This window comes from Bufo gargarizans, chromosome 3 (assembly GCF_014858855.1).
Source record: "Bufo gargarizans isolate SCDJY-AF-19 chromosome 3, ASM1485885v1, whole genome shotgun sequence".
NCBI classification, from domain to species: Eukaryota; Metazoa; Chordata; class Amphibia; order Anura; family Bufonidae; genus Bufo; species Bufo gargarizans.
Genome location: NC_058082.1, coordinates 517,488,100 through 517,508,950, shown reverse-complemented (window position 1 = coordinate 517,508,950; position 20,851 = coordinate 517,488,100). Strand labels below are relative to the sequence as shown.

At 44.1% G+C, this 20,851-nt stretch overlaps 1 protein-coding gene across 1 annotated transcript; it reads right to left on the bottom strand.

Annotated features, from left to right (window-relative positions):
• Nucleotides 1-930: 930 nt before the first annotated feature.
• Nucleotides 931-19,540, bottom strand: RS1 (retinoschisin 1). The gene is made up of 6 exons (XM_044288076.1): nucleotides 19,487-19,540; nucleotides 15,727-15,743; nucleotides 13,925-14,006; nucleotides 7,530-7,671; nucleotides 4,457-4,652; nucleotides 931-1,243 (listed from the first exon to the last, which is right to left on the bottom strand). Exons 1-6 carry the CDS (start codon nucleotides 19,530-19,532, stop codon nucleotides 1,091-1,093), a joined length of 636 nt encoding a protein of 211 aa, XP_044144011.1. The 5' UTR covers nucleotides 19,533-19,540; the 3' UTR covers nucleotides 931-1,090.
• Between the last annotated feature and the right edge of the window lie 1,311 nt (nucleotides 19,541-20,851).

Sequence of the window (20,851 nt, the reverse complement as noted above, 5' to 3'; positions counted from 1 at the left end):
CTATGATGTGTTGTATTTCCTGTACATTGAGGTGAACTCACTGATTTCTTTTTCCTGTCTGTGCCATTAACCATGTAAGGTGACCTTGTTATTGCACGCATGTTCCAATAAACCCAGTTCCTGTTACTCCACAATGTCTGATCTGAATTGACACCACTGCACCCAGCAATCATACTCTGCAACAATAACAGGGGTCAGCAACCTTCGGCACTCCAGCTGCTGTGAAACTACAACTCCCCCTATGCAAACATGCTTGACTGTTCTTCTAACTCCCACAGAAGTGAATGAAGCATTCTGGGAGTTGTAGTTTCTGAACAGCTGGAGTGCAAAGCTTGATTAGTTTCTCTGGACAACTCCTTATCCTTTTTTTCCACACAAGTATTCATGAAGGGGTTCTGTATGGCACTACTATGTGCATGCTGAATGACACTTGAAGTGGAAAATGCAATTCATAGGGACATTGTGATAAGATGTTCAAATCACATTTGAACTATAAGTTTTGTTTCATGGGTGATGGATGCCATTGTATGGCAACTATCAGAGGCATCCATAAACAGAGAGTATAAAAGTGATGTGAACATAAATTCACAGAAAAAGATACAAAACATCCTGTACAATATGATGTGAGCATAGCCTAAAATAGATAATTAGCTAGCTATTGCAGTGAAGTACATGGTGCAGAGTTGACCCAAACCACCCTCTGCATCCTGAATGGCATGAACAGCAACAGTTATATGTTTACGTTTCCATGATGATGATGTAAATGACGTCCACTCAATGCCCCATGTGTACACGCACAGTATATTCTACAGTCCTTTACAGTCTTTATTCTAATACCCCAACAAAGAGCGCAAGCCCAGATAAAACATATTTTTGCAGAAACCGGTGTTTATTTTTATTTTCAATGAATATATATTCATATTGCTCATCTTGAACTTTTATCTTTTTTATTTTATCTTTTATTCATAACTACATGCCATTCACAAAACAAAAATATTCCAAGTGACTTAGCTGCAACTAAAACTTTATGACTTCATCCAACATTATTTAGATTTCGGTTATCTGATTTATACAAGAAGTTGTCAGCAGTTTAGCTACATTTGCTCATGCATTCCAGCAGCTCAAGTCGGATAGCTATGCGGACATGCCAACCCAATGGGATGAGTCTTATATAACGGGATATGATTGGTGGTCGCAGGAAATTCTGTACTGTAGATGTCCGATCTGAATTTCCATAAAAAACCTAGTAAGAAAGAAAATTATATTTTATATGCTGTCACTTTGTTCATACATAGCAAGCACACAGCAATCTAAGGCTGCGTTCACACGGGCGAGATTTCCGCGCGGGTGCAATGCAGTAGGTGAACGCATTGCACCTGCACTGAATCCTGACCCATTCATTTCAATGGGGCTGTGCACATGAGCGGTTTTTTTCATGCATCACTTCTGCAATGCTTTAAAATCGCAGCATGTTCTATATTCTGCGTTTTTCACGCAGCCCTGGCTCCTTAGGCCCCTTTCACACGGGCGAGATTTCCGTGCGGGTGCGATGCGTGAGTTGAACGCATTGCACCCGCACTGAATCCTGACCCATTCATTTCTATGGGGCTGTGCACATGAGCGGTGATTTTCACGCAACACTTATGCGTTGCGTGAAAATCGCAGCATGTTCTATATTCTGCGTTTTTCACGTAACGCAGGTCCCATAGAAATGAATGGGGTTGCGTGAAAATCGCAAGCATCCGCAAGCAAGTGCGGATGCGGTGCGATTTCCACGCATGGGTTCTAGGTGACAGTCTATTCACTGTATTATTTTCCCTTATAACATGGTTATAAGGGAAAATAATAGCATTCTGACTACAGAATGCTTAGTATAATAGTGCTGGGAGGGTTAAAAAAAATAAAAAAGTTAACTCACCTTATCCCCATGATCGCCTAGTTCCCGGTCGGTCTCTTCTTTAGCTGTGACTAAAGGACCTGTGGTGATGTCAGATCACATGCTCCATCACCATGGTGATGGACCATGTGATTGGAGCATGTGATCTGACATCACCAAAGGTCATTCAGCCCAAGCCCACAGCTAAAGAACAGACCGAACAGACCGACCGGGAACTACACGATCATGGGGATAAGGTGAGTTAACGTTTTTATTATTTTTTTAACCCTTCCAGCGCTATTATACTAAGCATTCTGTATTCAGAATGCTATTATTTTCCCTTATAACCATGTTATAAGGGAAAATAATAGAATCTACAGAACATCAATCCCAAGCCCGAACTTCTTTGAAGAAGTTCGGGTTTGGGTACCAAACATGCGCGATTTTTCTCACGCGAGTGCAAAACGCATGACAATGTTTTGCACTCGCGCGGAAAAATCGCGGGTGTTTCCGCAACGCACCCGCACATTTTTCCGCAACGCCCGTGTGAAACCAGCCTTAGAAGTGAATGGGGCTGCGTTAATAACGCATTGCATCTGCAAGCAAGTGCGGATGCAATGCGTTTTTCACTGATGGTTGCTAGGAGATGTTGTTTGTAAACCTTCAGTTTTTTATCACGCGTGGGAAAAACGCATCAAAACGCATTGCACCCGCGCGGAAAAAACTGAACAACTAAACGCAATTGCAGCCAAAACTGACTGAACTTGTTTGCAAAATGGTGCGAGTTTAACTGAACGCACCCTGAACGCATCCGGACCTAATCTGTCACGCTCGTGTGAACTCAGCCTAAGGCTAGTTTCACATGAGCACAAGAGACATCAGGCAGGTTTTTCCGGCAGAGAACAGCCAGCTAGAGTTCTCTGCATCCAGCATAGCCAGAAAGTGCCGCCTGTCCACCGGACACCATTGACTATAATGGGAACAGGCAGAGATCCGACCACTCCCCGACAAATATGCCAGGATTTGGCTGGACAAATGTTATAGCATTCCAGCTTGTTGGATGTCTCCTATCGCTGGTGTGAAAGTATCCTAATTTCACACAGGCGACAATGCTCATCCGGAAGAGAACAGCCTACAGGAGTTCTCTGGATCCGGCATACCTGGATAGTGCCACTCACCACTGGACCCCATTGAGTATAATGGAATCTGGCGGGGATATGGCCACTCCTAGGTTTCTGCCTGACAAAAACTGTTATGTGCAGTAATTTTTGTCCAGCCAAATCCCCGCTCGATCCAGAATCCAGGCTATTCTCTACTGGAACAGATGAGCTTTGCCAGATTAGCTTTGCCACGATTGAAAAAATATATATAAAAAATCTATTACTATGTTACTATGGGTTGCTGTTGACAATGTTGCAGTGCCGATACCACTCACAGGGGTTGTCCCACAAAAAATATTCCACAGTTTTCAAACCAGTACCTAGATCCGAATACTTGTAATTGCATGTAATGAAACATTTACTATAGCTACTGAGTTATTCAATGAGGATAGGTCATCATTATCATTTCACGGATAACCATTTTAACATAAAAACATGGAAGTGTATTTAGGACACCACAGGTAGCCTCTGATACTAGTGTTTCAACACTTTGGATATACCTTTGACAAGATGTTGATTGGTATTGGACAGTAATTGTAATGCTCTGTTTGAGTAACAAGCTGGACTACACGTCATCAGTAGAGGTGTGTGGCACTAGCCATAAATATGCGCCACCTCAAGGGCTTAGGTCAGTCCAGCCTGATGACATTTCGCAGCATTGACTGGAAGCAACAGAACCTGCGAAACATCATCACGCTGGAGCGCAGGTCTTGTCCTGCGCATCCAGTGAGCAGCGAGTGTTCAATGTGGCGCGATCAAATGAATCAGGCGAGTTTTATTTTTTTAATTATATTTTTGCACAAGAAGAGTGGAGAAGGGGGCATTAATTATACTGGGAGCCACTAATGGAGGAAAAATAATACTAGGGGGGCACTAATGGGGGCATTAATTTACTGGGGGCCAATAATGGAAGCCTTATTAATACTATGGACCACTTATGGGGCATTATTAATACTGGGGGCCATTAATGGAAGCCTTATTAATACTATGGGCCACTAATGGTTCATTATTAATACTGGGGGTCATTAATGGGGGCCTTATGGAATACAAGTATTTACTAAAACAGACATGTCAGGAGTGGTGACAGGTCCACTTTGGAAAGATTTATGTTAAATTGGTGCAGATAGGCGCAAGGATAACCATCAGGCAGTTGGTGCATCCTCTGTGCAGGATGAGGAGATGGACTCTCCCTCCAACCATCCACTGCAGCACGGTGTAAATTACTCTTCCACTTCCCTATCAGAATTGCAGCAAGCTCTCTTGGCATTGCTTATTGGGTGAGATAGAGAGCAATTCTGAGTTCAGCACCTTGTAGCCCAAGACATTTTGTCCATTCCTTCTCTTTGCTCTGCCTTGTACCTCTATATTTATGTAAGCTGCCATTAGTCCATAGTCCGTAGTAACAGTAGTGAGTACTTACACGGTTGTTTCCAGTTTGATCTTTGTAGTAAACCCAGTTCAAGCTGTCGTTAATTTTGTACTGGACGCTGTATTTCGTCATCCATTCATCTGTATCACATCTTCCTTGTGTCATAATTCCAGAAATAACTTTTAATTCTTTGAGATCGATTTGAAGCCACTGCCCATTGTCTTGGAATTTGGACAGCCATGCGCACCTTCATTTACAGAGAGAGAGCGAAGCGTTAGGCCCCTTTCACACGAGCGTGGCGGATTAGGTCCGGAAGCGTTCAGGGTGCGTTTAGTGAAACTCGCACCATTTTGCAAGCAAGTTCAGTCAGTTTTGTCTGCGATTGCATTGTGTGAAAAAAAAAAAGCTCATGTGCACAGACCCATTGAAATGAATGGGTCAGGATTCAGTGCGGGTGCTATGCGTTCACGTCACGCATTACACCCGCGCGGAAAACTCGCTCGTGTGAAAGGGGCCTTATACTGACTGTTGTCTCTACAGAACATGAAGTGACATTTCTCCTTATCTGAATACAAGGAGAGACCTGTCAATCTAGCGGGCCCATGCAGAGGACACGTCACCCCATTCCTAGTCACTTTTATGCTATTTTAGCTGTTTGCAACAAGGGAACCTGTCAGCGTTTCATGCAGCACGAATCTCCTGACAGGTTCCCTATAAAATCTGCTTATTTACTGCCTAGATGCTTTCTGCGATCCTGGACATCATTGAGAGCTCCACACATATGGCAGGTGCCACTGCAGAAAATTAGACACGGGTACTGAAGTTCTCAGCAATGAGAAGCATTAGATCTGTACAGGTATTCAGCCTCTAAATCTAAACAAGAATGTTCCCTTTTACTGATGGCAAGCAGAGATCTTGCCAATCAGAAAGTCTATTAGAACGTTGCAGGGCTCATTATACAATGCTTAACACCAGAAAACCCATAATTATCATATGGTAATAGAAATGCAGCGAGGACACACCTAGCAGTGACTGCATGTAGTAAAAACCCCGGCTATTTGCACTGGGCGCAGTCTCCTAATTGATACTTCATGGAGGCACCGTTTTTCCGGTAGTGATATAGTTTTACCTGCAAAACCTTGTGATCATTAACAATGATGTTTGTGGCCGCACGGATTTGTGTGACCTATCAATTTGAAAAACTCACTCTGCATGTGAGAGGAGTTTCTGGCCATGTGTAGACACTGCTACATGTGTCTCTGCCCTGAGGGCGCATTCACACGAGCGTGGTTTGATTCCGCATCCGAGCCGCATTTTTTGCTGCTTGTATGCAGACTCATTCACTTCAATAGGGCCGCAAAAAATGGAGACAGCACTCCGTGTGCTATCCGCATCCGTTGCTCCCTTCTGTGGCCCTGCAAAAATTCTAGATCGTGTCCTATTCTTGTCTGTTTTGCAGACAAGAATAGGCATTTCTATAATGGGCCGCCTATTCCGTTCCACAAATTGCAGAACGCACACTGGTGGCATCCGTGTTTTGTGTATCCACAATTTTCAGACCGCAAAACACGTTCGTGTGCATAAGCCCTAACACTGAAGACTGCAAGAAGGAATCAGTTTCCTTCACGTCCTTTAAGTCTCATGCACACGTCAGTATCCGTATTGCGGTCTGCAGATTGCAGATCCACAAAACCTGGATACCGGCCATATGCACCCCATATCTTTCCATTCCGCATGACCCGCCCAATGTTAAAAATGTGTATTCTTGTCCGCAAAATGGACAAGGATAGGATACGCTCTATCCTTTCTGTGGGACGGCAGAACAGACATACGGATGTCGTATTTGGTCTGAAACCGATCCACAAAAAATGCTGCAGACCAAAAATGTGTTCGTGTGCATGAGGCCTTATACAGATACCAAATAATTTCAATTTAAAAAAAAATGGAAATGTTCATGCTTTGACCCATTTTGTTCATTTTACTACTCCTAGTGTTGTACAAGCCGAAGTTAAAGGGAGTCTTTCACCAAATATGACCATTACAGACCACTCAGATCAGGTTCTCCATTACTTTCCCCAAATTACTGTTACCTTTCATATTGCAGTCCATTGCCGATTTGCTCCAAAAAACACTTTTATACCATATGGTAATTAGGTTCTGAAGGTGCCCAGGGTCGGCGTTCATGCGGCCGGTGCCCAGGCCCCTCTGCACTTTGTTTACCAAACCCCTCCTCTTTCACCCCTCTGGCCCGCCCTTGTTTAATCTGATTACCTCCACCTCTCTGTCTGAAATCCCGTGCCTCCGCCGGCTGGATCGGGTTGCGCAGGCTGGCGCTTGCGCATTGAAAGTCCCTGTTCCTCTGCCCATAATGGGCAATCCAGTGTTCACTCGCCGGGAGTGTGTGGAGCGGCGAGGACGCCGGATTTCAGACAGAGACGAGGAGGTAATCAGATTAAACAAGGGCGGGCCAGAGGGGTGATAGAGGAGGGGGTTGGTAAGCAAAGCGCAGAGGGGCCCAAGCACTGGCCGCATGAACGCCGACCCTGGGCACCTTCAGAACCTAATTACCATATGGTATATTTTTGGAGCAAATCGGCAAAGGACTGCAATATGAAAGGTACCATAGTAATCTGGGGAAAGTAATGGAGAACCTGATCTGAGTGGTCTGTAATGGTCATATTTGGTGAAAGACTTCCTTTAAAGGGAACCTGTCACCTGGATTTTGGGTAAAGAGCTGGGTTGCTAGATCGCCGCTAGCACATCTGCAATATCCAGCCCCCATAGCTCTGTGTGCTTTTATTGTGTAAAAAAAAAAACGATTTGAAACATATGCAAATTAACCTGTGACTCATCTCACATACAGGACTCCTCTCAGGTTAATTTGCATATGTATCAAATCGTTTTTTTGACACAATAAAGGCACACAGAGCTATGGGGACTGGGTATTGCGGATGTGCTAGCGGCCGTCTAGCAACCCATGTCCTCAGCTCTATACACAAAATCCCGGTGACAGGTTCCCTTTAAAGCAGTGTACTGAAATTCATTGCTACTACCTCCATCTATGTGCCTATAGATCTCTGTATTTATAATAGGTCAGAGCGTGCTCTACCATGGACTGGCTTACCCAAATCCTTGGCCATTAAGCCGTGCCTTGTTGGCAGTCCAGGATGAATACCAGCCTGTGTACTGATCCTGGTTGGAGCAATTGATCTGATCTGCTGTGACAGCTCCCGATTCAAAGCCCATAGGCTTATGATAAGGACATTCTGAAAAACAGACAAGACTGGAAATGAGCATACCGGGAACAATTATACACTTAAAAGCTTAAACGGTAATTCCCATCTCAGCTCTTTGTGGATGAGATGGGAATAACCAGAGTAAGCACTTTCTGTATAAATGGCGGAGAGGGTTGGTCGGTGCGGTTTCTGTGACCCGCATAGTAGTGAACAGGAGCTACACAACAGGGTAATACACCTGGCTGCACTATTTCTGTAACTCCCAAGTTACCGGGCTGTTTGACACTTCCCATTAACTGCCATGGAAGATGCTGAAACAGCGCTGGCTTGGATGTTTCCACAATTCCAGTCAGCTAGTGCTTACGCAGGTTATTCTCATTTCCACTATGAAAGGCTCATATGGGTGTACCTTTTTAACCACTTCAGCCCCGCTAGGTGAAACCCCCTTCATGACCAGAGCACTTTTTACACTTCGGCACTACACTCCTTTCACCGTTTATCGCTCGGTCATGCAACTTACCACCCAAATGAATTTTACCTCCTTTTCTTCTCACTAATAGAGCTTACATTTGGTGGTATTTTATTGCTGCTGACATTTTTACTTTTTTTGTTATTAATCAAAATGTAACGATTTTTTTGCAAAAAAATGACATTTTTCACTTTCAGCTGTAAAATTTTGCAAAAAAAACGACATCCATATATACATTTTTCGCCAAATTTATTGTTCTACATGTCTTTGATAAAAAAAAAATGTTTGGGCAAAAAAAAAAAAATGGTTTGGGTAAAAGTTATAGCATTTACAAACTATGGTACAAAAATGTGAATTTCCGCTTTTTGAAACAGCTCTGACTTTCTGAGCACCTGTCATGATTCCTGAGGTTCTACAATGCCCAAACAGTAGAAAACCCCCACAAATGACCCCATTTCGGAAAGTAGACACCGTAAGGTATTCGCTGATGGGCATAGTGAGTTCATAGAACTTTTTATTTTTTGTCACAAGTTAGCGGAAAATGATGATGATTTTATTTTTTTTATTTTTTCTTACAAAGTCTCATATTCCACTAACTTGCGACAAAAAATTAAAAATTCTAGGAACTCACTATGCCCCTCACGGAATACCTTGGGGTGTCTTCTTTCCAAAATGGGGTCACTTGTGGGGTAGTTATACTGCCCTGGCAATTTAGGGGCCCAAATGTGTGAGAAGAACTTTGCAATCAAAATGTGTAAAAAATGCCCTGCAAAATCCGAAAGGTGCACTTTGGAATATGTGCCCCTTTGCCCACCTTGGCAGCAAAAAAGTGTGACACATCTGGTATCGCCGTACTCAGGAGAAGTTGGGGAATGTGTTTTGGGGTGTCATTTTACATATACCCATGCTGGGTGAGAAAAATATCTTGGTCAAATGCCAACTTTGTATAAAAAAATGGGAAAAGTTGTCTTTTGCCAAGATATTTCTCTCACCCAGCATGGGTATATGTAAAATGACACCCCAAAACACATTCCCCAACTTCTCCTGAGTACGGCGATACCAGATGTGTCACACTTTTTTGCTGCCAAGGTGGGCAAAGGGGCACATATTCCAAAGTGCACCTTTCAGATTTTGCAGGCCATTTTTTACACATTTTGATTGCAAGGTACTTCTCACACATTTGGGCCCCTAAATTGCCAGAGCAGTATAACTACGCCACAAGTGACCCCATTTTGGAAAGAAGACACCCCAAGGTATTCCGTGAGGGGCATGGCGAGTTCCTAGAATTTTTTTATTTTTTGTCACCATACCCCTCACGCATCAATGACAGGGGGGTGATCACCCATATAGACTCCCTGATCACCCCCCTGTCATTGATCACCCCCCCTGTAAGGCTCCATTCAGACATCCGCATGATTTTTTACGGATCCATGGATACATGGATCGGATCCACAAAACGTCTGAATGGAGCCTTACAGGGGGGTTATCAATGACAGGGGGTGATGGGGGTGATCAGGGTAATCAGGGTGATCACCCCCCTGTCACTGATCACCCCCCCTGTAAGGCTCCATTCAGACATCCGCATGATTTTTTACGGATCCATGGATACATGTATCGGATCCACAGAACGCATGCGGACGTCTGAATGGATCCTTACAGGGGGGTTATCAATGACAGGGGGTGATCAGGGTAATCAGGGTGATCACCCCCCTGTCACTGATCACCCCCCCTGTAAGGCTCCATTCAGACATCCGCATGATTTTTTACGGATCCATGGATACATGTATCGGATCCACAGAACTCATGCGGACGTCTGAATGGAGCCTTACAGGGGTGTTATCAATGACAGGGGGTGATCAGGGTAATCAGGGTGATCACCCCCCTGTCACTGATCACCCCCCCTGTAAGGCTCCATTCAGACATCCGCATGATTTTTTACGGATCCATGGATACGTGTATCGGATCCACAGAACGCATGCGGACGTCTGAATGGATCCTTACAGGGGGGTTATCAATGACAGGGGGTGATCAGGGTAATCAGGGTGATCACCCCCCTGTCACTGATCACCCCCCCTGTAAGGCTCCATTCAGACATCCGCATGATTTTTTACGGATCCATGGATACATGTATCGGATCCACAGAACGCATGCGGACGTCTGAATGGAGCCTTACAGGGGGGTTATCAATGACAGGGGGGTGATCAGGGAGTGTATATGGGTGATCACCCGCCTGTCATTGATCACCCCCTGTAAGGCTCCATTCAGACGTCCGCATGTGTTTTGCGGATCCGATCCATGTATCCATGGATCCGTAAAAATCATGCGGACGTCTGAATGGAGCCTTACAGGGGAGTGATCAATGACAGGGGGGTGATCAATGACAGGGGGTGATCAGGGAGTGTATATGGGTGATCACCCGCCTGTCATTGATCACCCCCCTGTAAGGCTCCATTCAGACGTCCGTATGCTTTTTGCGGATCCGATCCATGTATCCGTGGATCCGTAAAAATCATACGGACGTCTGAACGGAGCCTGACAGGGGGGTGATCAATGACAGGGCGGTGATCAATGACAGGGGGGTGATCAGGGAGTTTATATGGGGTGATCATGGGTGATCAGGGGTTTATAAGGGGTTAATAAGTGACGGGGGGGGTGTAGTGTAGTGTAGTGTGGTGTTTGGTGCGACTGTACTGACCTACCTGAGTCCTCTGGTGGTCGATCCTAACAAAAGGGACCACCAGAGGACCAGGTAGGAGGTATATTAGATGCTGTTATGAAAACAGCGTCTAATATACCTGTTAGGGGTTAAAAAATTCGGATCTCCAGCCTGCCAGCGAGCGATCGCCGCTGGCAGGCTGGAGATCCACTCGCTTACCTTCCGTTCCTGTGAGCGCGCGCGCCTGTGTGTGCGCGTTCACAGGAAATCTCGCGTCTCGCCGAGATGACGCATATATGCGTGACTGTGCGCAGGGCTGCCACCTCCGGAACGCACATGTGCGTTAGGCGGTCCGGAGGTGGTTAAATCGGTTGTCTGGAGGACTTGAGGGCGCTCTCCTGGATACCTCAGACCCTGCTCCAAGCACTCCCCTGGGAAACAGCTGATTTTACCAGAGGAAAGTGTGGACAGGATTACATGGTGGCCCTTCAAATCAATGACTGCCCATATAACAATTCCATCAGCCATAATGGCAGCCGCTCATAAACAGTGGGGCAGATTTTCTGGTACTGTGTAATTTTTAGATTTATCACAGTGATTGATGATTTAATAGGACATGTGGACAAGAGTTATTATCACGAGACAACCCTGTCAACAGCGACCTCCCTATCCAGCTCTCTGTAAGGGAGAGGCTGGCCCTAGAAATGAGTGGCTCTTGGATACAGCAAGAGCAATAGTGACGCCTTCCTTGCACCAAAGGCCTAATTTGCATATTAAGAACAAGTATCATAACTCGGGAACGGAGCTTTGGATCAACAAAATAAAAATAACATTTTAATCAGGTGAACCACAGCTATGTGACTATGCAAATAGTAAAAGTAAAAGTAAAAGCAAACACAATGCAACAGCACTCTCCAAACAGAATATATGAAACAATGCTATTCACTTCTGGGCGACATACAAAAAAGTAGCCCATCTCCAACATCTCTAAGTCAAACTGCCTAATAGTAAACCTCTCTTAGTTGTCCATAGCAACCAATCAGAGCTCAGCTTTCATTTTTTCAGAGCCCTGTAGGCTGAAAGCTGAGCTCTGATTGGTTGCTATGGGCAACTAAGACAGATTTACTATGAGGCAGTTTGATTTGGAGATATTGGAGGTGGGCTCCTTTTTTATGAGCCACCCTTTATATAAATTAATAAGAGGTACTTATCAAATATATTTGGATCAAAATCATTTGTGCCCATCCCCCATAGCAAGATGACCTTTTTCTGGATGGGAAACTACCCTATATGTTACCTCTCTCTGGGCCAACTGGCCTCAAACTAATGTAGGGAGAGCAGGCTTCACATGTATACCGTGTCTGCCCTATATGTTACCTCTCTCTGGGCCAGCAGGACTCCAATTATTCAGGGAGAGCAGACTCTCGCCATATATTGCACTAATTTCCTGTGGAAAGGATGGGTTAGTTAGGAGTACATGACCAAAATGGAGACAGCAACATCTCCAAACGCATGCTGATAAGTCAAAAGAACGGTTTGTTTAAACATCCTATAAAATGAAGTGAACGGGCAGATGTGCATCGCCATGGCCGAAACTACAAAAGTAAAAGCAAACACCATGCAACAGTGCTGTGCAAACCTAGAATATATGGATAAATGCTGAATGTACTACATAAATGAATATATGGGGGTTATGCCCAACCTCCTATCCAGCATCGGTGGCCGTGCTTGCACACTATAGGAAAAAGTGTGGCCATCTCTAGTGGCCGACACCATGGGAGCTCACATAGGAGTGCATGTGCATCTACTCCCGCCCCAGCCACTTTATATCTGTGCTGCAGTGGTGGCCTCAAAGAGGACCTTTCATGGGATTATGGGTTACAAACTGGTATGCTTAACACATAGGGCGGCCCCTACAGGTGCAAGCACTTTCATTTTTAAAATAAATACCCCTCCGTTCCGCTGCTGTGTCCCCTGCTGTTTTTGGCACCTGATATGTTAATTTAGATCATCCGTACAGGGAGGAGGAGACATTTGGTTTTCTCAAGGGGCGTCTCCCTGTTTTTTGTCCCTGGCTGTGACGCGCTCCACTGCAATTGGACCACGCTACGGCCAGGGAGACGGAGACGCCCATTAAGAAAACCTAATGTCTCCTCCTTGTACCGATGGTCTAAATTAACATATCAGATGCCAAAAAACAGTGGGGGATACAGCGGCGGAACAGAGGGGTATTTTAGGGAAAGAAAAGAAAAAGTGCTTGCATCTGTAGGGGCCGCCCTATCTGGTAAGCATACCTGTTTGTAACCCATAATCCCATGGAAGGTCCTCTTTAACTCCTGGAAACATGTAGTGTATAATGTGATTGAAAAATGAATCAAACCAGCAAAAGAGGTAATATGGACAATCACAATACATTAGTAAGTGCCTTGTGTTAACTTTCTCTACATAATAAAAAGACATTTGCTGAAGTGAGATAACCCCTTTAATGGGCATCTGTCAGCAGATATGTACCTCTGGTTGACCTGTTCGCTTGGCAGCTGAAGACATCTGTGTTGGTCCTATGTACATATGCGTCTGCATTGTTGGGAAAAAATGATGTTTTAATATATGCAAATTAACCTCTAGGAGCAATGAGGGCGTTGCCGTTACACCTAGAGGTTTTGCGCTCGCTGAATTTTATTGACCGTGAAAACATATTTACGCTTGGCTCTCTCAGTGCAGTGGGTGCAGCAGTTGCAGAGAGAGTAGAGCCTCTAGGTCAGGGATGCTCGACCTGCGGCCCTCCAGCCATTGCAAAACAACTACTCCTAGCATGCCCTAATAGCTGTAGGCTGTCCAGGCATGCTGGGAGTTGTAGTTTTGCAACAGCTGGGGGCCGCAGGTTGAGCATCACTGCTCTAGGTCTAACCTCAATGCCCCCGTTGCTCTTAGAGGCTCATTTGCATATATAAAAACAGCATTTTTCTCAGCAATGCGGGTTTCATAGGTACAAATCTGCTGACAGATGCCCTTTAAGTGTAATATTCATCTTAGTGACAGAAAACTTTAAAAAAAAATGAGTAAAATCTGCACTGCCCACTGGCACGCCATCACAAACCTACTGGTTGAGGGCAAGGATTTAATTCATGGATAGTTGCAACATTTCAGTACTTTATTACCTGGCATACAATCCAATGCAGTCATTCTCGATGTTGATCCACTTCCTCCCTGGCAATCACACTTGCAGGCTTTAGTAAGCCACTGTAGACACCAAAATATAGATCACATGTAGTCTTGTTAAAATATCTTGATTTTATATTAATGAGTCATTCCTATTATGTTTATAATAAACTGGAAAAATGCTCTAAATTAATTTATAAGAAAATTAAAAGTAATTTTCAACTCCATGCACACGGAGTAATCGTTCCATTGTTCACATTGTTGCAACACATTAACTCAATTAAATTGTATTAACAGCTAAATGTTGGCTTTCTATAAATGATATATTTTGTAATATCACTAGTTCTGTAGCTGTACGAGTAGGGGTAATAGGTGCTAGTGATGTGTGATTGATAACCCAAGATTTTAATTGTTCCTCTAGTGAGTGCAAATAAATTGGTCTCCAAAGGATTTGCTGCTTTATGACAAGAGACAAGGGCACAGGGCACACATAAAGGGCACCAATTTAGTGTGTACTTTCCTGACTGCTTTAACAGCCCCATTCATTTTATATAAAAGATCTAAATCTTAATAGATCACTGACTTGATCAGATAAAAATCTCTAGTAATTCTGAACTGCAGTACCTGAGATAATGGAGATCGACCCCTAAGGTACACGGAACACAATACTGTCCAATTTCTAATTACATTATAAAGTATTGTCACATATAAAAGCCTTATCATACATAAGATATACAGCTGGCATTGCATATGTGACAACTGCAGGCCAAATGTTCTTTCAGCCCCCAACTATCTCTTTGCCTCCCCAATTATCTTTCCGAAAAATATATATAGATATAGAAGTCGGACTCCATGATCTGGTAATGATGATCATCAATATCTAAGTCCTGGAAATCCCTTTTTAGTATTGTACCTTCCAATGGGAAATTACGAGCCTTTATATTAACGTTAAAGGGGTTCTCCGGTAATAAAGAAAATGAAAATACCTATGTATTGCTTTATTATAAATATATTCCCAAATACCTTTCATTAGTTATAATGGCTTGTTTTGTCTGGGGAGCAATCATTAGGAGAAATAAAATGGCCGCCGTCCTATTAGTACACACAAAACCTGTCCTAATCACACAGGAGGACACAGGAGTTACTTCACAAAACTGAGCTAAAGAGCTGCATCATCCTCCTATCCTACTTGTCGGGGATTATGATCCTGAATATAGATGATAAGATCCTCCGTTGAATCTCTGTAGGAATGGAGTCCATGAGGAGACGCGAATTACAGAGAGAAAGGACAGGACATACTGTGGTAATGTGGGGCTGTAGTAATGGAGACTGCATACAAGTGCTGCTGCGCATTAACCCACTCCCCACCCTCCTCTCTGTACTTCATGTCTCCTCATGAACTCCATTCCTACATAGATTCAGTTGAAGATCTTATCAGCTGTATTCAGGATAATAATCCCTGAGAAGCAGAGCAGAGAGGAGGATGAGGCAGCTCTTTTACATGAGTTGTGTGAAGTCAGGACAGGTTATGTGTGTACTAATATGATGACAGCCATTTTATTTCTCATAATGATTGCTCCCTAGACAAAATGAGCCAATATAACTAATAAAGGTATTTGAGAATGTATTTACAATAAAGTAATATTTAATCATTTTAATTATCTTAGTTCCCGGAGAACCCCTTTAAATTGTTGAAGCAACAGAATTGTAAAATTCTTATTTGGGGGTCACCTAACCCTACACAACACATCTTACAATAAGAGGAGAGATACAACAGTAAAGATAAGAAAGGGATTCTTACCTCATTGGTAAACAAGGCTGTGGAGATAAAATATGAGAAGAAGCAATTAACCTTATTATATTAAAATGCAGCTATAATAATATAATAATATTAGCAAACAGGTTATATGGGAGAAAATCCATTGGAGGTGGTGGTTTATTGCGATCAGATTTGGTTTTCATTCCAAAAATCCAGACCTGACGGCCTTTCCAATACTGATGCAAAATTAGGATGCCAGTGCACCATCCCCCAGATTTACCACCCAGCACCTTTATCTCATGGTTGATTGACAGTGCCAGACTTCCGGCATCCTAATTTGCATTAAATATAAATAAGGATTTCTCTGGATTTCAGTCCCGGATTTTCCGTAGAAGGTATATTTCTGACTCAGGGATGTCCCCTACAAGACTATGGGGGAGATTTATCAAATTGGTGTAAAGAAGAACTGGAATAGTTGCTTATAGCAACCAATCAGATTCCACCTTTAATTTTGGAGCTGTGAAAAATAAAAGGTGGAATCTGATTGGTTGTTATGGGCAACTATTCCAGTTCTACTTTACACCAGTCTGATAAATCTCCCCCATAGTCTTGTAGGGGGGAATCAGAAATATACCTTCTACTGAAGTGATTTGGGAGCTGCAGTCCTCGAGTACTGGACGTATACGCATCATCTCACATATCATCCACAAATAATCGCGCACTGCTCCAATTACATATGTTTTCAGTTATTTCATTGTATTGCATTATATAAAAATGGACCAGCATCATGGTTAATAATCCTGAAAAAGTCATACTGTGTATGTTTTCTTGATGTAGATGGATGTTTGGCTGTCATGGACTCTCCAAGAAGAGGTCTTGGAAATTCATACATTGCAGTGATTGCCAGCAGCCTTTACCAGAAGACTTAGCTTTTGATGTCTGCACTACCTGTTCATTATATACGATTTAGGCCTCATGCACACGGCCGTTGTTTGGGTCCGCATCCGAGCCGCCGTTTTGGCGGCTCTGATGCGGACCCATTCACTTCAATGGGGCCGCAAAAGATGCGGACAGCACTCCGTGTGCTGTCCACATCCGTTGCTCCGTTCCGTGGCCCCGCTAAAAAAATATAACATGCCCTATTCTTGTCCGCGCTTTGCGGACAAGAATAGGCATTTATATTGAAGGCTGTCCGTGCCGTTCCGCAAATTTCGGAACGCGCATGGATGCCATCCGTGTTTTGTGGATCCGCGATTTGAGGTCGCGTGCATGAGGCCTTACTCTGCAAAATGAAACCAGGGAATTTTTGTCTTGGTTTTAAGATTATCTGTTTCTGCAGCCTTTGAGTCCTGTACAGGCCAGCTATGGAACGCTAAGCTGGGTTCTGGTTTGGATGGGAGGCCCATACTTCTATATAAGTAGGTGCTGTGCTTGAATAGGTCATCAATTTTTTAGAAGTAAAATCCTCTTGCAGTTCTAAAGGGCCAGAAAGTCATCTGCTCATTATTCTGTGGAACTATATACCTCTTCTCATCAGAAAAAAAAAATGTTCCGATTCAGATGATCCTTAAGCATGCTCTTTCATGTGCAAAAGACAGACTGCATAAATTATTGTTGGGTAAAGATACTGTAGCGACGGAACAGAAGTTGCAGAATAAATAAAAAACAAGGAGAGGCTGTTTCTTGGTCACCAAGTATTAGATGAATGACTAGATTAGATGAAAATTCTCTAAGGGGGCATTCACAGGACCGTATGTATTTTGCAGTCAGTAAAACATGGATTCACAAAATATGTGTGACTCCAATGGGACTGTGGTCCACATGGTGCAGTCAAGTACAGGACATGTTCTACCTTTTTGTGGAAGAGAAATATGGATGCAGAAACCACACGGATGATCAGTGAGTTTTCTGCTTCCATATGTTTGTCCTAATCTTGGCCACAAAATATGCAATAAAAAAAACAAAAACAGATGCAACACGGACATCACATGGACGTCATCCATATTTTGTGGGTCCATGTTTTGCGGACAGTAAAATACATACGGTCGTGTAAATGCCTCCTAAAGTTGAATTAGCCGAGGCAAAACAATCCATATAAGTTGTGTTCTTAGAAAAGCCACCATGCCTGAAGGAACCTGTGGATAGGAAAGTGGATAGAATATTGAAAGAATCTTATACCCACAGGCGTAACTACTAGGGTAGCAGGCATGTCAGCTGCTATGGGGCCCATCTCCATTGAGTATATACAGTTAGTGACGTATATGGACAATGGAAGAGTGCATTACTTTTTACACTACATCAATGCTGGGACATCATTGGTTTATTTCTGCACATCACCATGTGTATTATCATACTTTTATGATATCACGGTGAGTCTTATTATTGTCCTATGTGCACATTATGCCTGTGCCGGAATTTCTCTGCGCACATTATTCCATTATTGTGCACATTATGCCTGTGCCGAAATTTCTCTGCGCACATTATTCCATTATTGTGCACATTATGCCTGTGCCGGAATTTCTCTGCGCACATTATTCCATTATTGTGCACATTATTCCATTATTGTGCACATTATGCCTGTGCCGGAATTTCTCTGCGCACATTATTCCATTATTGTGATGTTACTGAGTGCATTATCACTATGCATTGGGGAAAACAACATAACTATAAGGTTCTCATGTTCTGAACTTTTTACTGAAATTGATCATGGCCGAGTGTGGCCCAATTCCAAGCAAGGGCACTCTGAATCTGACTGAGCCAATTGCATCAAGATGTTTAAGAGGGGTGCTTAGCGAAAAGATCCTACTGAACTACAGAATTATTTTATGAACGGTGCCTGGTTTGCTGCCTAAAATTCCATAAACTTAAGGGGGTAACTAACTGATATAAGCCAGTTTTCTGGAGTATATCTGTCGCAGATTGAGGCACAAAGATTTTTTTTTAGTCTTTTTTTTAATGTTTATATTTTATGTTTTAGGTGTAGATGTAGACTGAAGATGGATGCGTCAAAGTTATTTAGAGGCTGGCGACTCTACATAACTTCGGCGGATCCACTGCCAGCGCAGGGGTTATTAAGATTGGCGTCTAAAACGCTGGTCTTAATGAAAGACCCCCTAAGTACTGTACATTACCCTGGTGGTTGTCCTGTTTTTGTTTCCAGATCCACAAATGATGGAACAGGAAGAATGGAACTCTTGATGACAGATGGGCTGTCTTGGCATACAGGTGAAACTCAAAAATTTTGAATACCGTGCAAAAGTCCATTTATTTCAGTAATGCAAATTAAAAGGAATTGCATTAATGCAGCTTAAAATTAGAATTTTGTGAAAAGGTTCAATATTCTAGGCTCAAAGTGTCACACTCTAGTCAGCTAATTAATCCATATACCCTGAGCAAAGGGTACCTGAGATTGTGACTTTGGGGTTTCATAAACTGTAAGCCATAATCATCCAAATTATAACAAATAAAGGTCTATCTCGTATGTTAGTTTCACCTTTTAGGTTGCATTACTGAAATAAATGAACTTTAAACGATATTCAAATTTTTCGAGTTTCACCTGTATATATCCAAAAGACAGATACCTTCAGAAAATCTAAGTCCTGTTTCTTCAACATTAAGGGCCTCGATAAGAGCCAGAGAACAAGTAATGCCACTAGCTCAGTGGATCAGGAGTACTTTTGAGAAGTGTCATGCAGGGGCGTTGCTAGGGTCTCAAAAGATCCGGGGCACAAGCCCCAATAAATATGCCCCCCCCCCCCCCCCCCCCCGCACTATGCTGTACTTGCTATACAGCGGCACTTACCTGTTACATCCAGGGCCTCCAGGTGACGTCTCCTCTCTGTCATCATCTTCTCGGTCTGGACAACTTCTCTCAGCCGCCTCGTCTCTGCAGAGTGTGACACACAGACATCTTAGCTTCCTCACTTTCTATCATTATCCCCCAACTGGAGTCCCCACAGTGTTATCCTGCTGCTTTCTATGCCAAAACCTCAACCCCCCCCCCCCATACCCCCAAATACTATCCTAAAGAAACATTACTGCCCCCCTGTCAAGGAACCATGAACCAGACGTACAACAAGAGATAAGTGGAAAATAAGAAGGTTTTATTGAAGAGCAAGCCGTAAGCAAAGTCCAAGCGGATGGCTAAACCGAAGCGGGGTCTTGCGGAGACAGAGGTCAGGAACCAGAAGGGTAGTCAGACGAAGCCAGGATCAGGAACCAACGGGGTAGTCAGACGAAGCCGGAATCAGGAACCAACGGGGTAGTCAGACGAGGCCAGGATCAGGAACCAGAAGCAGCAGCAGTCTTGGAAGCATGTGAACACAGGAGGACCAAGCAAGGAACTGAAGCCACAGACCTCCTATATATATGAGCTAGGCATCCAGCTCCTCCCAGTGGGAAGGAGGAGCCGCAGGGTGGGAGGCCACAAGAAAACCCAGAAACCAAGATGGCCGCCAGCACATGTCAAACGAAGGGAACAGCAAGGAGGTAAGACCATGACAGTACCTCCCCCTCAAGGGCCCCTCCTCCGCGGAGTAAGGAACGGTTTCTGAGGGAAGCGTGCGTGGAAGGCTCGGAGCAAGACAGGAGCATGGACATCTGCGGAGGGAACCCAGGAACGCTCCTCTGGACCATAACCACGCCAATGGACCAAAAACTGCACCCGGCCGCGGACCAGGCGTGAGTCCAGGATATTGCTCACCTCATACTCCTCACGATTGCCCACTTGGACCGGACGAGGCCGAGGAATCGAGGAAGTGAAACGATTACACACCAGTGGCTTCAACAGGGAGACATGAAACACGTTGGAGATCCGCATGCCAGGAGGAAGCGCAAGGGCATAGGCTACCGGGTTTACCCTGCGAAGCACTCGGAAGGGACCAACAAAGCGAGGCGCCAGCTTGGGAGTGGGCACTCGAAGGTTGAGGTTGCGGGTGGACAACCATACGCGGTCTCCGACCTGGTAGGAAGGAGCGGGCGCTCGTCTGCGATCAGCCTGGAGTTTCTGGCGCTGCGCAGAGACCTCAAGGGACCTCTGGATCTGTACCCAAGAAGCACGTAGGACGGAAAGGTGATCCTCCACAGCCGGAATATCCTGGGGAGAGAATACCTCCGGTAACACGGCAGGTTGGAACCCATAATTGGCCATGAAGGGAGACGTCCCAGA